The sequence below is a fragment of the Brienomyrus brachyistius genome, chromosome 18 (genome assembly GCF_023856365.1).
Source record: "Brienomyrus brachyistius isolate T26 chromosome 18, BBRACH_0.4, whole genome shotgun sequence".
NCBI lineage: Eukaryota > Metazoa > Chordata > Actinopteri > Osteoglossiformes > Mormyridae > Brienomyrus > Brienomyrus brachyistius.
The window spans coordinates 14,666,742-14,682,953 of record NC_064550.1 but is presented as its reverse complement, the minus strand read 5'-3'; the positions used below and the strand labels follow the sequence as shown (position 1 = coordinate 14,682,953).

The following is a 16,212-nucleotide window of genomic DNA, read 5'->3' as shown; positions in this document are numbered from 1 at the left end:
AAAGATTATGAGGACTTGGAGAGTTTGGCTGATGACTTAGAGGACTCACAGGCCTCCATGGACTCCAGCACCCCTGTAGGTAGGACCAAGGTTTACTCTCTTGAGCAGATCATTTTCTTTCTGGACAGCACTAAAGGCCAGAGAAAACCCAAGACAGAGTCCTGTTTTCCTGATTTGCAACTGTTTTTAGCTTCATGTACGATGGCGATGAGGAAATGTACTTTTGACGAGCTTGATAAACAGAAGCGGTACAGATTGAAAAAACTGATGAGCACTATTAGGAGTGTGTTACGCCACCGCTAGCAGTACGGTGGGTTTATGTTCTATGTTTTTTTTTTTGTTGTCCTTTCTTAGCTCTTTTTTTGTGGCTTCGTTGATTTTTGGCTCGCTAAATATGAACGGGTGTCGCAATGCTACTAAAAGAGCTGCGTTGTTTGATTATATTGCTGTAAAAAAGGTAGATGTGTTTTTACAAGAGACTCACAGTGATGAGGCGAACCAGGCTCAGTGGCGAGCTGACTGGGGCGGCCAGGTTGTTTTTAGTCATGGCTCTTCTGTCAGTGCTGGGGTCGCTCTGCTGTTCTCACAGAGAGTCCCAGTCCTGCGACCGGTGGTTACAGAAGTTGTACCTGGGAGGCTCCTGTGTGTTCAGTTTTACCTGCATGAACTGTTCTCTTTTATTAATGTGTATGCACCAAATGTAGGCTCAGAACGGGTGGCCTTTTTTACAGATTTACATACGTTCTTAGAGACACTGTCACAGGAGAGCGTTGTTGCTCTGGCTGGTAATTTTAATTCTACTTTGGAGCACGTGCTCGACAGGAATCACGAGGAGCCTCACCTTGGTTCAGCTTCTGTTCTGCGATCTGTTATTGACTAGAATGGTCTGATTGATGTGTGGAGAGACCATTTCCCAAAGTGCAGACAGTATACCTGGGTGAAGGTGAACTCTAACATGGTGTCTGCTGCTCGGCTGGACAGGTTTTATGTAAACTATCGGAATAAGGGCAGGTTTTTAAGCTGTGGCATCGCTCCCTTCCCTCTCTCCGATCATCATTTTGTTCGTCGTTTTCTCTTGCACTTATTTCTCCTCGCAACATTGTTACTGGCGTTTTAATAATAAATTAGTTCAGGACCACAACTTTGTACGATCTTTCTCTTCCTTCTGGGAGGTGTGGAGGGAGAAAAAAAATCACAATTCAAGTCCCTCAGTCAATGGTGGGATGTCGGAAAAGTGCAAATCAAGCTCTTCTGCCAGAACTATGCTGCATATTTCCAGACTGAACTACAGAACCGTTTTAAAAAACTGGAGGATGAGATCTTGCGGCTGTGCACAGGAGCAGAGCATGGCAGGGTGGGAGATGCTGAGGCCCTGCAGAGGAACCGACTCCTGTTGAAAGACCTTCTGGTGGAAAGAGGGGCTGGAGCTTTGGCCCGGGCCGCTATACGAAGGAGACTGATATGGACGCCTCCACCGCATTTTTTTGGGTTGGAGAAGCACAGGGTAGAGAGAGAGCCTTTTCGCCACTTGATCTTCCCCAATGGGCGTAGTACGTTTGACAAGCACGAGATTTTACAACACTCAATAGCCTTTTATGAGAACCTGTTCTGTGCTGAGGCCTGTGATCAGACAGTGGCTGATCAGTTTCTTTGGGACTTACCAAGTCTTCCAGTCACAGACAGAGATGAGCTGGAAGAGCCTTTGACTCTGACAAAACTTACTGCTGCTGTCCACGAGCAGTCAGTCGGGAAAGCACCGGGCCTGGACAGACTGACCGCGGAATTTTATAAATGTTTCTGGCCCCTGATTGGTGAAGACTTGTTCTGTGTTTTTCAAGAAAGTGTTGATATGGGCCTTCTTCCATCCAGCTGCCGGAGCGGAGATGAACATTGTGCCCAATGTGCCCTCAGTACGCCCCACAGTGCGCCCAATGTGCACGCAGTACGCCCCACAGTGCGCCCAATGTGCCCTCAGTACGCCCCACAGTGCGCCCAATGTGCACGCAGTACGCCCCGCAGTACACCCCACAGTGCCCCCAATGTGCCCGCAGTACACCCCACAGTGTTCCCAATGTACTTCGGTCTCAGCCTCGCATTAACTGTCATGGCATCGCTTCTTGGCAATAGTACTTTTTTTATTGAAAATATCATGTAATACACTGGTAGCCATTGCTCACCAAAAAGTTACGCAATAGTTACATCATAAATACATAAATATTACAACCTAAAAGTTTGCGATTTACAAACGAATACAGAGTAATAATAAAAATTCATGTGGAATCCCTGTGTCATCAGTTGTTTTGAGTCATTTTCCATTAGTCTGGTGTATTTAAGTCCGTGTCAGAGTATGTTTCCCTAGATCTGTCACTGAAGTCTTGTGATGTGTTGTACCATCATTGTGTGTGATCTGCCTGGTCCATGTTCCTGCTCCATTTCCCCATTAAATCCAGTTTTCCTCGATCCTCCGTGTCCTTCTCCTGCTTCCATGGTCCGTGCGCCCAGCAACATCACGACAGGTTCCATCATTATGTGTCACTTATTTGGATGTTTTGGCCACTGGTCTGTGATGCTGTTGGGGGCAGGTGGGTTTATCTGTTGCGGGGCGGCCATCAGGGACTAACAAGGTGCAGCAGAATTCACGATGCGGTGGAAGGCAGGTATTACGCAGCAGCTGAAGGATTTCTTGGGGTTACTCATGTCCTGAGCACGGTACCAGCTGCCAGTGTCCGCATCATAACATTCCACCTTTTTAGTCACAGTCAATCCATCAGTGCCACCCATAACAAAGAGGAGGTCGTCCACCACTGCGATGCCGAAGTTGCTGCGCATTGTGAACATGGGGGCCATAGTCCGCCAGCGGTACGTTGCAGGGTCATAGACCTCCATACTCCTTAACGGATGAGCCCCGTCGGTACCGCCCACCTGGGAGACAACAAAGGTAAGTGATCACTTGGGTACCGAAGGGATAAGCAAATATGAACTTTCCCGAAAGTCATGAACTCTTAAGGAATATTACTCCTATGAAAGCAGGCGCCTTAGAACCTCCCATTGTCTATGAATGAAACAAGCTTATAACTCATTTGTGTTCAACGTACAAGTCAACCTATATGCAATGAAAAGAAGGGTTTAGGCAACAGAAAACCTGTACAATTTGGTGAAAACTGTGAGCCATCAAAAGACTCCTTATACTCATATATTTATGTTTTATTATAATTATTATTATTAGTTAAAAATAAAAGTTAAACAGTCACTGAAGGAAGACCAACGTAGCGTATATGTTTTTTATGTGTATTCAGTTAAGCCGTGACAGCAGGTCATTTCTGATTGTGAACATTTCTATTTGGTCAAAGCGCATCACAATCTGTGACACAGCAGCCATGACAAAAGAGCATGAGGCTTGACACAGGAAGGAGTCACTCACCACATAGATTTCCCCCTTGTAAGCAGCCACTCCAAGGCAACGCCGGCGAGTGCGCATTGGTGCGATCTGGGTCCATTCACCCGTGCGTGGATCATAGCGCTCCGCAGTACGGAGGGTATCAGTACCATTAAAGCCACCGCAGATGTATATCTAGGAAAATCAGTTTAAACATGAAGACTGTTATGCAGTTTATGATTGGGCATGGAGATCTAGTAAGAACAAATGTACATTTTGCTAATGCATGGTTAATCCATCCATCTTCCATAAAATTTTATTCAGTACAGGGTCGTGGTGAACGTGGAAACTATCCTAGGATGCACAAGGCAGAAGGTTTTTTAGGTCAGAAGGTCTTTGTTACTCAAACACATACATCAGGTTTAGTAGGTGTGTTTAAACAGGGAAATCTGCTAATTGTTTTGGATTCTTTCGTTTGTAAATTCACCAGTTTATCTCCCAAGTCTTGGACTGTGGGAGGAATTGCACAAACACTGAGCCTGAGGACACAGTGCTACCCAAGTTACCACTAAAGCAGATCACTAATGCATGGTGATTTATGTTTCATTTAAACACATAAGGGTGCTGAACTTAGTCATTAAGCAATCTAAAGAGAAGGAGAACTCATGACTGTGTAAAATACTCAATTTCAAGGGGAAAATGAGGGTAAACACAGTCAGACGCCCTCCCATTACCCTACCTTGCCATTCAGGGTGGTGGCACTGGCAACACTTCGCCGCTCGTTCATGGGCTCCATCAGGGTCCACTTGTTAGTTTCTGGGTCGTACCGCTCTACAATGTTGAAGACCCTCTGGCCATCATAGCCGCCCATGACATAGATGGACCCATCGTTAACAGCCACGCTGTGGTAACAGCGGGGCAAGTGCATTGGGGCCACCTGCTGCCACGTCCGTGTGATGGGGTCGAGCCGACGGACGGCATTAGTGATGGTGTTGCCATCAGACCCCCCGATGCAGTACACGAGTCCTTTTAAATAAGCAGTGCCATGACCTGCCTGTAAACTGTCCTCTCGCTGCGTGACATCCATCCAGCAGTCGGCCCGGGTGTCGTACGCATCAATTGAATTTGTTGCAGAGTTATCCCAGCCACCAATAGCCAGAATGATGTCAGAGGGCAGGCGTGGGCAGATCAATGGGTTTTCCAAGTCCGAATTTTGATTTTCATCATCTAAATCATATACTATCTTCAAGACTTCACTGACAATTGTCTTGCATTCTCCATTAGCCTTCACTATAGGATTGTTCTTTATTGTCGTCAAGAAATACTCCACATCCATACGAGCCATCCGCACCTACACAGGAAACCAGAACAAGAGAATTCCCATGAGTTTCTTAGTGCTTTTTTGTGTATCTCTAGAATAGAGCAGCCCTTAACATAATGGATATAACAGCATGTCCGAGTCTGAATTTCTCATTTTCAAAATGCTTTAGCTGAAGCCAATTGAATTTACTTTGAAAGTCTCAGATGTGTCAGCTAACACTTATTTCATGTAAGACATTTGAGTGTTTTGTTTTCCATTATTTGTTACACTCTCCTCCCAGGTGTAATACCTGGAAGCCTTGGTTGTAGACTTATGGGACATGGAAATGGAGGTTCAGTCTCTAGCTACAGTAATAAGGACTTCAACTCAATGAGCATTCTATTGTTATATACACAAGTCAATGAGAACATAGTATAACTATACTCACCTTGGGCAACAGAGCTGAAATGTGGGCCTCTCGGGTGGCAGGCTCGTGCTCGATCCACCGGAGGATGGCCTCAAACACCACATCTTCCTGTTTCACATTCAGCTCATCCTTCTCAATAGTGTCGCAAAGTTCTTGTAGGGACAGATCTATGAACTCCTCTGAGATGCTGGCAACCTCCTTGAAGTTCTGAAGGATGAAGCTGAAAACAGACTGGTGCAGCTCGTTGAGGCCGTAGCCATCGGCAGTTTTCAAAAGGCCAATGCAGTTCTGAAGGCAGAGCTGCTCATGCAGAAAGTCACTGCAGCGCTGTATGATGCCCAGGATACTCAGCCGATCAGCAGCTGCCAGGAGGTTCGCCACATTCTCAGCCGTGACGAGCACAGAGTACGTGTAGGCGTACTCAATGATGTGCTGCATTGTATCTGGGGAAATGCCTGGGAACTGGTACTCCCGCTTTCCCGAATCCTTCCAGTCACCGGTGAACAGAGCCCTGAAAACAATCCAGATGTGAGTCAGAATCAGCTTTTTGAATGATCACACAAGGAATTTGTCTGATCACACAAGGAATTGAACGGGACTCATTTAATAATTTTGGGTTTCCTAACTCTTCTGATCCAGGGACCCCCAAATGAATATCGACCAGAGCTAAGGACCCCCTGCCACAGATGATCACATACATACTTAAGAACTAGGGTCAGGAAGGGCTTTAATCTTATTTTTCCATCAGTGACTCCCCCTACATATTTTTCACTTAGATTGGAGGGCAGGTCCCTCAGAATATTATTTTTGCCACTGATTAATGTAATCCCCTTTCTATATTTTTACACAGCTATTATACTTATTAATTCAAAAGTTAAGGTGGTACCTTTAATAACTGTATCTAAGAAATGTTTTTACTAACCCTGTAGTATACTAATACAACACAATAATGCATTTAAGAAACTTTCTGTCATCCTAGAGCCTTATTGTCAAGGAGAAGTCATTGCTAACGAGAGAAAAAAAACGGACTCCTTGTTGCTTTGGCATCGTCATATATGGGTCACAGCTACTTACTGGAAGTATGAGCTACAGCCACACAGAATTACTCTATGGGTGTTGAATTTAACACCGTCGGCGATGAGGACCACGTCACAAAGCTGTCCTGCCAGCCGAAGCTTGTTAAACACTTCGAACGCCGGGGACATCAGTACTCGCTCCATGTCGTGTGCCATCATAATTCAAAAATGTGGATATCTCGTCTCTCTCTCCTTTTTATATCACTCGAAATGACGTGTACATACGTTCTACGACGTAAAAACTGCGCTTTTGCGTCTCAGTGTTCTAAGATACCGTACTTATTTTTATGTTTATTTTTAAATCTAGATTTGAGTTGCAATTGATCGGAAAACACAAACGTTCTGCTTGTACAATTAGCTGTAGAACAAGAAGTGACATTTTTTAACAGCACTTTTGGTAAATGTATACTGTGCTTATCTCAGAAATTCCATTTTTGTATTATGTACGAATAGTCAAATCAGGAATTCCCCAAATTCGAACACCGATAAATTTGTCTTGTCTTGTTATCGGTTACGTTTCTAAAATCTAAAACTAAATAAATAAAAAACAAAGAAACTAAATTTCACATCTATTTCAGCGGGGCTACGGAATCGTCTCTCAGTTACTAATCGTTGTGGGAAAGTATACACTGGGAAGCTAGGACACCGTTTCATTTGGCGTTTTATTGGGTTGAAGAATTAGTAGGATGAATTTTAAAAGTATATAGTTACAAATCAATATTGACTCGCCTGTTAAAATACTTATAATTATATGTAAATCCATATTATGTTTTTAGTAGCCGCCAGTTAGACATGCGGCACAGGGACAGTTTGGCTGTAACGGAAACGTGCAATAGCCGACCAGTGGTGGGTTTTTTAAAACAACGGGTGAAGCCCCCACACGAAAAAAAATGCATGATTCATATATATGGATCAGGGTGTTTTGTGACAAGTATGTTATCACGTGTGGTAAAATGTGAAGTTCATGTAAAACTTTAATATTTTCCTACAGGCTTCTCCTTTGAGTGTCTTACAAGTCAACTACATATACAGTGGTATCTCAGTTCTCGAACTCATTAGAACTCTAATTTCTTAAAAGTCGAACCAACCCGTTTGAAAAAAAAATACCTAGAACTCAATCTGAATCTCAGAAGTAGAACCGTGAATGCCGACCTAAGAGAACCTGTACGCGCGGGGAAATGAGTCACGCGGCACGTCTCTCAGCGGAAACGAAGGGTAACGCTTCAGTCTCAGCCTCGCATTCGCTGTGATAGCATCGCTTTTTGCCGATAGTGCTTTTTTAATTTAAAATATCAGGTAATATACTGCAGTGGGTTGCACCAGCTAAGCTAGATAAGTTAGATCTTAGCCTACGACGGACATAAGTTGGCCCTACGTTAGAGTTTACGCACTACTAAAAAAGAATCCGTTGCACCACGCTTTTAGTTTCAACGTCGTACTAAGTTATAGCGTAGATTTCACACTACCTTAACATTAGGTGTAAAGTCCATCGTAAGAAAGACGTTAAAAAGTGGTGAAAATGGCTATCCGTTTTAAACGGTGGGAAGACGAAATTAAACGCCGTTTACGCCGAGAAAGAGTCATTCGTGACCGATTACATGTCTTTGAAGAATATGATGATGTTGATCTGTATGCTCGGATTCGTTTTCGCCCTGCCGAATTACAAAAAATTACCGATCTGTTAGCTGCCGATCTAGAGCAGGTTACGGACAGAACCGGCTCTTTTCAAAGTCATGAGGGCGACTCGATGCATGTACACAAGTCCACCGTGTGCAGAGCCGTGAGAGCAGTGGCAGTGTCACTGAATAAACACATAAACACTTACGCGCACTTTCCCCTGTTGCCTGTACAGCAAAACACATCCTGACAGAAGTTTTTCAGATGTGTTAGGATGTGTGGATGGCACGCACTTAAAGATAAAAACACTCAGCGACCACAAAATTGACTACGTCAACAGAAAGGGCTACCACTCTATAAACGCACAAATTGTCTGTGATGCAGACCTTATTATCACAAACTGCATGATGAAGTGGCCAGGCTCGAAACAGGACAGTTACATCCTCAGACAGTCTAGGCTTAGTTCAGACTATGAAGCAGGAAGATATTCTGGAAGGTTGCTGGGAGACTCCGGATGTCCCTTACGAATATGGTTAATGACACCTTACCTTAGCCCATCAAATCAGCAACAGGAGTGCTACACTGTAGCACATGTCAGAACAAGGAATGTGGTAGAATGGTGCATAGGTGTTCTGAAGAAACGGTGGGCTTGTTTGCACAGAGGTGATTAGGTTTATAGTCTGCTAATTTTTAAAGTTTCTGCTTTAATTTTTTCTATTTCAACTTTATACAATTGACAGTTAAGGGCCTCTGCATCCTCAATCTCTGGTCGTGGCTTGGATAGCCTGACACGCTTTGCTGGTGGTGGTGGAGGGCTGCATGCTGGCTCTGCAGGTGGAATTAGAGGCAGTGGTATGGGAAATGCAGGGGTATCTGGACATGGGTGTGGAGGTGACTGCGATACTAGAGGTGGGGATGAACAGGGAGTGGGCACCTGCACTGCTAGCCCAGTTTCAATCCCACCTCCTACAATTCCCACGAGTGATGGGGAATCCTCCCCAACAATGTCAGGAATTAAGGAGGAGTATGGCCCCACATCTGGCTTTGGGCCACCTCCGGTTCGCCCTGCTTTGGGGAAGTCCTCAGCTACCTGCATCTTGAGGTCGCTCCACTTCTTCCTAACCTCTCTGATGTCCCTCTGCTCCACTCCCTTAGTATTTACAGCCTCAGTAATGTCCTCCCATATCTGCTGCTTCCTTCTGTTTGTTATAAAATTATTGAATTTGGACTCTAATGTTAATTTATGTTCTCTTTATTCCGGAAGGAGGATTATGACCTCATGTGTAAAATTTGTCTTTCTCGGCCTACGGTCTAACATTTTTCTAAAAAAAAATAAAATCAATATCTTCAGGTTAACAAACACCCTTACCTCATTTCTGGGGTCAGTTTCACATGAAAGACATAAACCTTTATCTAGAAGTATATAAGTTTTCATCTGTTTTCGTGTCTCTATGGAGATCTACAGCAGTGAAACTGGACCTTTGCTACCATTATATGGTAAAGAAAAGTTACCCAGTATAATGTAAAGGATAGCCCTTCATAGTGAAACAGGTGGAGTGTATTAGTCAATGTGAAAATTATTATAGTCCATAACGTTTAGTACCGGGGTGAATTTGACTCCAAAACAGCACAATAAGATTGGCAATACATGACCAATTAATTGTCCATACAAACTTATCTGAAGTATATATAAGGCCAGTAGTATAAAGTTCAGACATCATTTTAGTAACTTTCTACCTTTTCCGCTGATTGAAGACAAGTTCCGCGGCTTGATATGACCAGTCAGCTAACATTAGCTGCCAAGCTAGACAAATTTGTTGCCCTGCCTTTGTTTGTTGCGCGTTGTTGAGCTCGAGCCTTACATGTAGCAGAACGGCTGTCAAACATCCACAATAAATTACTAAGTTTACCACGAAATTACCACAAATTTGATAGACATACCTAGCGAGCATACTTCTTCACCCTAGACAGTACAAGGCTACCTTTTGAGCAATGATGCTGGGAAATGTGTCTCGGGCACTTTCCTATTGATATTGGGCCACAAAGTTCTATTTGAAAACCTTCAATCAGCAGCTGGCAACTTTTTGCGATCATCTAGATCTAGCAGATGAGTTGCCCTGTGGTCGAAATTCTTCTCACAGATACTGAGAACATAAATCGGTAACTATTTATAACCCAAACTTAAACAATATTTTTTTCATCCCAAACAACTAAGCAACGCCTGTAGAAGGACATTACTAAGACTAGATACAAAATGTGTATACAGTAGTCGAAAAGCATGGAGAACAGCGAGTTAGTTCCAGTAATATCAGACAGTGATGCTGATTGGTTGTCCACGGTGAAAACGTCATTCATTACGACAGTAACTTTAGTAGCTGCTAACTACGATATAATTTAAGTTGCAGTGGTGCAACCGACAAAGAACACGGCGCTAGTTTCAAACTAGCTACTTTCAACGTAAGACTTAAGGTATACTTTACACACGACTTTACGATATAACGTACACTAAGCTGGTGCAGGCCACCACAGCCTGTACTTTATATCATTTTGGTAGCCATTGCTCACCAATAAGTTACGCAATAGTTGTACAAATATCACAACCTAAAAGTCTGCAATTTACAAACAAATTAACGAATACAGAGTAATAATAAAAATAAACAATGGACCGCATGGCATAGTCTAGTGCTGGCGCAGTGTTGGGACATGGCTTGTGGTTGTCACGATCTGCTGAGCCGGGACTGGGAAAGCAGGTACAGGACTCAAGCGATCGGGAAACAGGGTTTATTTGAGAACAGGCAGAACAACACAATGACGTTGCAATGACTGGACTGGGGAAACAGGCTGAAACGCGAACTAAATACAGAGGACTAGTAACGACATTCAGAAATAGCTGATCACACAGGGATTCCCCACGAGGTTAAGGAGGGGGCGTGGCTCACGGAAGGAGCAAAACCTGTTCACTAATGCATTAAATACAATGACATACATGGGGCTCACGAGGCATGCAGGGATACACGGATCTCGTCAGCAGTACAAACACTTTGCCTTTTTATTTTCAAGAGTGAATAATAAGTCGATCATTTAAACAGGTCCAGCTGGGTTCATACTGACCAGTCTGATTTGTGCTACCCAAGTTACCACTAAAGCAGATCACTAATGCATGGTCATTTATGTTATATCTAAACACATAAGGTTGCTGAACTTAGTCATTAAGGAATAATATCAGCAATCTGAAAAGAAAGAGAGCTGCTGACTGTGTAACATAATCATTTTCAGGGTAAAAATGAGGGTAAACACAGTCAGACACCCTCCCATTACCCTACCTTGCCATTCAGGGTGGTGGCGCTGGCAACACTTCGCCGCTCGTTCATGGGCTCCATCAGGGTCCACTTGTTGGTTTCTGGGTCGTACCGCTCTACAATGTTGTAGACCCTCTGGCCATCATAGCCGCCCATGACGTAGATGGACCCATCGTTAACAGCCACGCTGTGGTAACAGCGGGGCAAGTGCATTGCGGCCACCTGTTGCCACGTCCGTGTGATGGGGTCCAGCCGACGGACGGCATTAGTGATGGTGTTGCCATCAGACCCCCCGATGCAGTACACAAATCCTTTTAAATAGGCAGTGCCATGACCTGCCTGTAAGCTGTCCTCTCGCTGTGTGACATCCATCCAGCAGTCGGCCCGGGTGTCGTACGCATCAATCTTTGTTGCAAAGTTAATATATGATGGGATAACTTGTTGCAAAGTTATCCCAGCCACCGATAGCCAGAATGATGTCAGAGGGCAGGCGTGGGCAGATCATTGGGTTTTCCAAGTCCGAATTTTGATTTTCATCATCTAAATCATATAGTATCTTCAAGACATCACTGACAATTGTCTTGCATTCTTCATTAGCCTTCACTATGGGATTGTTCTTTATGGTCTTCAAAAAATACTCCACATCCATACGAGCCATCCGCACCTACACAGGAAACCAGAACAAGAGAATTCCCATGAGTTTCTTAGTGCTTTTTTGTGTATCTCTAGAATAGAGCAGCCCTTAACATAATGGATATAACAGCATGTCCGAGTCAGAATTTCTCATTTTCAAAATGCTTTAGCTGAAGCCAATTGAATTTACTTTGAAAGTCTCAGATGTGTCAGCTAACACTTATTTCATGTAAGACATTTGAGTGTTTTGTTTTCCATTATTTGTTACACTCTCCTCCCAGGTGTAATACCTGGAAGCCTTGGTTGTAGACTTATGGGACATGGAAATGGAGGTTCAGTCTCTAGCTACAGTAATAAGGACTTCACTCAATGAGCATTCTATTGTTATATACACAAGTCAATGAGAACATAGTATAACTATACTCACCTTGGGCAACAGAGCTGAAATGTGGGCCTCTCGGGTGGCAGGCTCATGCTCGATCCACCGGAGGATGGCGTCAAACACCACATCCTCTTCTCTGACATTCAGCTCATCCTGCTGCATGATGTCACAAAGTTCTTCCAGGGTGAGTTCTAGGAACTCGTTTGAGGTGATGGCAACCTCCTTGAAGTTTTTCAGGATGAAGTCGAATGCAGACTGGCGCAGCTCGTTTACACAGTAGACATCTCCAATCTTGAGAAGCCCAACACAATTTTCGAGGTAGAGCTGCTTATGCAGGAAGTCACTGCAGCGCTGCACGATGCCCAGGACACAGATGATCAGCAACTACCAGGAGGTTCTCCACATTCTCAGCCGTGACGAGCACAGAGTACGTGTAGGCGTATTCGATGATCTGCTGCATCGTATCTGGGGAAATGCCTGGGAACTGGTACTCCCGCTTTCCCGAATCCTTCCAGTCACCGGTGAACAGAGCCCTGAAAACAATCCAGATGTGACTCAGAATCAGCTTTTTGGCTGATGACACAAGGAATTTGTCTCCAGTTTGTTGTCACTCTCAGTGAACTTAAACAGGAGACATACAAAAAATAAAAAACAGGACCACAACAGGACTCATTTAATAATTTTAGGTTTCCTAACTCTTCTGATCCAGGGACCCCCAAATGAATATCGACCAGAGCTAAGGACCCCCTGCCACAGATGATCACATAGGTACTTAAGAACTAGGGTCAGGAAGGGCTTTAATCGTATTTTTCCATAAGTGACTCCCCCTAAATATTTTTCACTTAGACTGGTCACTTATTTGAATGTTTTGGCCACTGGTCTGTGATGTAGCCCATATATTGTCAATTGCATGTGGCCATAGACATAAATAAAGTGAAAATATTTATGCAAATATATTTGTGAAATTTTAACAAATTACATTTTGTCAAAAACATCCTAGATATTGTGATTTAGGAGGGTATTCTCATTGTTAGTAACAAGATAATTCAAAACACTAATAATAATTAAGAAATAAGACATCCGCAGGTAACAGGTAAATTACTAGGTAGCCATGTTTATGATAGATGAGGAGAAGCCGAGTTTCAGCACAAGAAAGAAAGGTGATTCCTGATGATTTATATATTAATGATATCTCTGGTCCTAAGAATATGAAGATGCTGGTAAGATGAAGGTCATTGTATAATAACAGTACAGTACAGTACAAAGGAACAGTACAATATAGCTACATTAATGACAGCGCCCCCTTCAGATGGCTTAATCACTCTGATATTAACTCAGCCGCAGCTTGAAATGAAGACAGAGAATAAACTGTCTTGTTGGCAGCCAAAGTGCAGAGCGATGATAGCGAACCTGAAACCAAACCCAGTAAAACCAAGAGGAAAGATTACACCAATCCTGGCTCCATGTTCCGGGTCGGAGGAGACAACGAGAAGGAAAAGGAGAAGGATAGAAAGGGGAAGAAGAAAGGTGAGGTCGCCCCCATAGCTTTTGCCCTGAATATCATTATTTAGCCTTTGGAAGCCACCTAAGAGGGTAAACCGATTACCGGTGCCCTTGGCAGATGTACTTATGACTTGTAATTGATTATCTTCTTCCAGGACATAAAAAGGCTAAGGAGAGTGAAGACGAGGACTCAGAGGTGACCATGAAGAAGAAGAAAAGCAAGGGGAAGAAGAGCAAAAAGGTACGTCAAAGACAAAGGGGTTACGGGGCACTGATGACCCCCACGGCTGTGAAGACCCCCTACAGCGCTGATGACGTCCTACAGTGTGACCCGCACAACAACATAGCCAAATACTGAGAATGTGTTAGTTGCCCACCGAACCAGGTCATATCGCTCTACCGTCAATTCGTCTTGGAAACTAACAAATGGTTGTAGTGATGAACGTCTTCTGTGGACAAAAGATAAATATCTAAGACAGTGTATCTCAACCTGGTCCTGGGGGAACCCAGACAGTCCACATTTTTGTTCCTTACCAACTCCTAACACACTGGTCTAAGACACCACCAGCAATGTAGCTTTTGTCAGGATGTTTAAAATGAAGTCCGTACTTGATCCTGACCATGTGCAATGCATTTTCCTACCAAGAGTTATTGGGTATGCATAGGGAGTTTTCAGCAAACATTGTGTCATTGTTGGCCTTCACTGTGATAGTGTGGTGGTATTAGTGAAAGGGCCACTGGTCTTATATCTGATTCCTCCTTTAGATGCATTAGTGAGATGAAAGTTATGAACTTTTTTTGTGTAATGCAATGATTCTAATTAATCTCCTAAGTCGTCTGTCTAATTGAATTACTGGTGCCAGCTGGCCTCTGTAATCTTTTCATGTTACTTTCTGCAAACCAAAGTACTACCATATTTCACACATCATCAGGTTTGTTGACCTGTAGGAGTTTGTATTGCAGCCAGCTCCACAGGGCTTCATGAACAAGTGATGCAAGTGACGCGGAACAAGAGTGGCATGGACCGTGGATTCTACCCCACTTATTACCTGCACCTGGACAATGAAAAGAAGGTGAGTGGATCTGAACGTTTCATGTGGCTGAAGGTGAAGAAACTGGACCCTTTCATCTGGCTGAAGGGGCTGAGATCAACTCCTTTCATCTAACTGAGGGTGAGATCTTCATCTGGCTGAAGGGGAGGAAGTTCGAGACAAGAAAGCAGAACTTTTGGTTAACTCTAATCATCTTTTAAACAGCATTCAACTTCAAACCATTTATCCTGACATGGGTCATCTGTAACCATTGTTTGATTAATGAATATATTCGTTTTTTGGCATAATTCAGCTAATCTTGTGGAAACCTGATTGCTTTTTTATATTTTACATTGTCAAAGGTCAGAGCTAAGTACATGGACACCACAGGAGAGACCACTTTCAAATAGTCTTCTCCCTGTTTTCCCCATCAAGTATCATGACTACAGTGTCCAGTTCAGCGCAGTGCTTTCGGACAGGTGTCAGTGTGCATGGAGTAAAATGCTATGATTTCCACCAGACACAGGTTTAGCGCAGTGTTCAGATGATGCAAGGGCTGCTCTCTGACTCCACCCCCCTCCAACAGGCCTTCCTGCTGGCTGGCCGCAATTGCAAGAAGGGCACGACCTCGAACTACCTGATCTCCACTGACGCCACAGACCTGTCGCGGGATGGAGAGAATGACATTGGGAAGTTAAGTTAAAGAATTTGGCGTGCACGCATCACAGAGAAGAGGATTCAGCTACACACGTGCCGAAGAGAGGGATTCAGATACACACCTCCTGCAGAGTAACATTTGAGTACACACGTCCAGGAGAGAGCAATTCAGGTACATGCATCCTGGAGAGATGGATTCAGGTACAAGCTTCTCAGAGAGAGAACTACAGGTACAAGCTTCGCAGTGAGTGGGATTCGGGTACATGCTCTCACCTGCCTAACTACAGAGACATAATGCACAGTACGTTCCATTTATCTCCCTGACACACGCATGGGGGCTGGTCTAGGCCAGTGTCCCACAGAGGCTGGCTGTATCTTAAAGGGCTTACGGGACCAATCCCATAGGCACCTTTTCAGATGCTAATTCCCTTGTCGCCGTGCCACAGCGGCAGAGAATCTTTTGAATTAAATTAACATGAAAAATGCTGTTTGTCCTCTGCATTTTCTTTCATGGTGGCTGAAAATGTCTGTGACTTCCTGGTCTTAAAATAATCTCTCACAATAATCAATGGGACATCTCCAAAGCACCACACCGAACTCTATGCTGTCCCAGTTACTTATTAAATCATGTATGTAAAAAATGTACTGACTTTTAGTAGGTAAATTTAGAAATACTTTCCATTATGTACTTTCATCTAATATTAAATTTGAGGAACCAATAATTGGGTTTGATAGGAGTTTAAGCAGAATCCCAGCAAAGGCATAAAAGTAGCAAAGCTCTGTATGTGTGTGAAGAGTAAAAGTGAAATCTCACTACATTGCAGTGTGTATCTTGTGATGCTTTTGCACTGGCCTCTGACTTCAGTGATAGATGGTATGGTCCTCTGTTATCCTCCCCCTCTATCAGAGTT

At 43.7% G+C, this 16,212-nt stretch overlaps 2 protein-coding genes and 1 long non-coding RNA gene across 5 annotated transcripts in view; 2 read left to right on the top strand and 1 right to left on the bottom strand.

Moving 5' to 3' along the window:
* The window catches only part of tulp1a (TUB like protein 1a), a 36,609-nt gene that overhangs the window by 5,568 nt on the left and 14,829 nt on the right, over window positions 1-16,212 (top strand). Inside the window, exons 1-2 of one of the 3 annotated variants that reach the window (XM_048984264.1) lie at window positions 12,863-12,878; window positions 13,494-13,637. In XM_048984264.1, coding sequence (XP_048840221.1) covers window positions 13,574-13,637 — 64 coding nt within the window. In that variant the 5' untranslated portion in view covers window positions 12,863-12,878; window positions 13,494-13,573. Of the gene's footprint in view, window positions 1-12,699; window positions 13,638-16,212 lie in introns of those variants that run through there. The other 2 variants (XM_048984265.1, XM_048984263.1) reach the window with 2 other exon arrangements.
* LOC125713264 (kelch-like protein 10) lies at window positions 2,281-6,352 on the bottom strand. The gene is made up of 5 exons (XM_048984257.1): window positions 6,178-6,352; window positions 5,125-5,614; window positions 4,116-4,727; window positions 3,422-3,571; window positions 2,281-2,922 (listed from the first exon to the last, which is right to left on the bottom strand). The coding sequence occupies exons 1-5, from the start codon at window positions 6,336-6,338 to the stop codon at window positions 2,617-2,619; spliced, it is 1,719 nt and encodes a 572-aa protein (XP_048840214.1). The 5' UTR covers window positions 6,339-6,352; the 3' UTR covers window positions 2,281-2,616.
* On the top strand, window positions 14,580-15,784 carry LOC125713268 (uncharacterized). The gene is made up of 2 exons (XR_007383524.1): window positions 14,580-14,686; window positions 15,231-15,784. It is a non-coding gene; the product is annotated as an uncharacterized LOC125713268 (long non-coding RNA).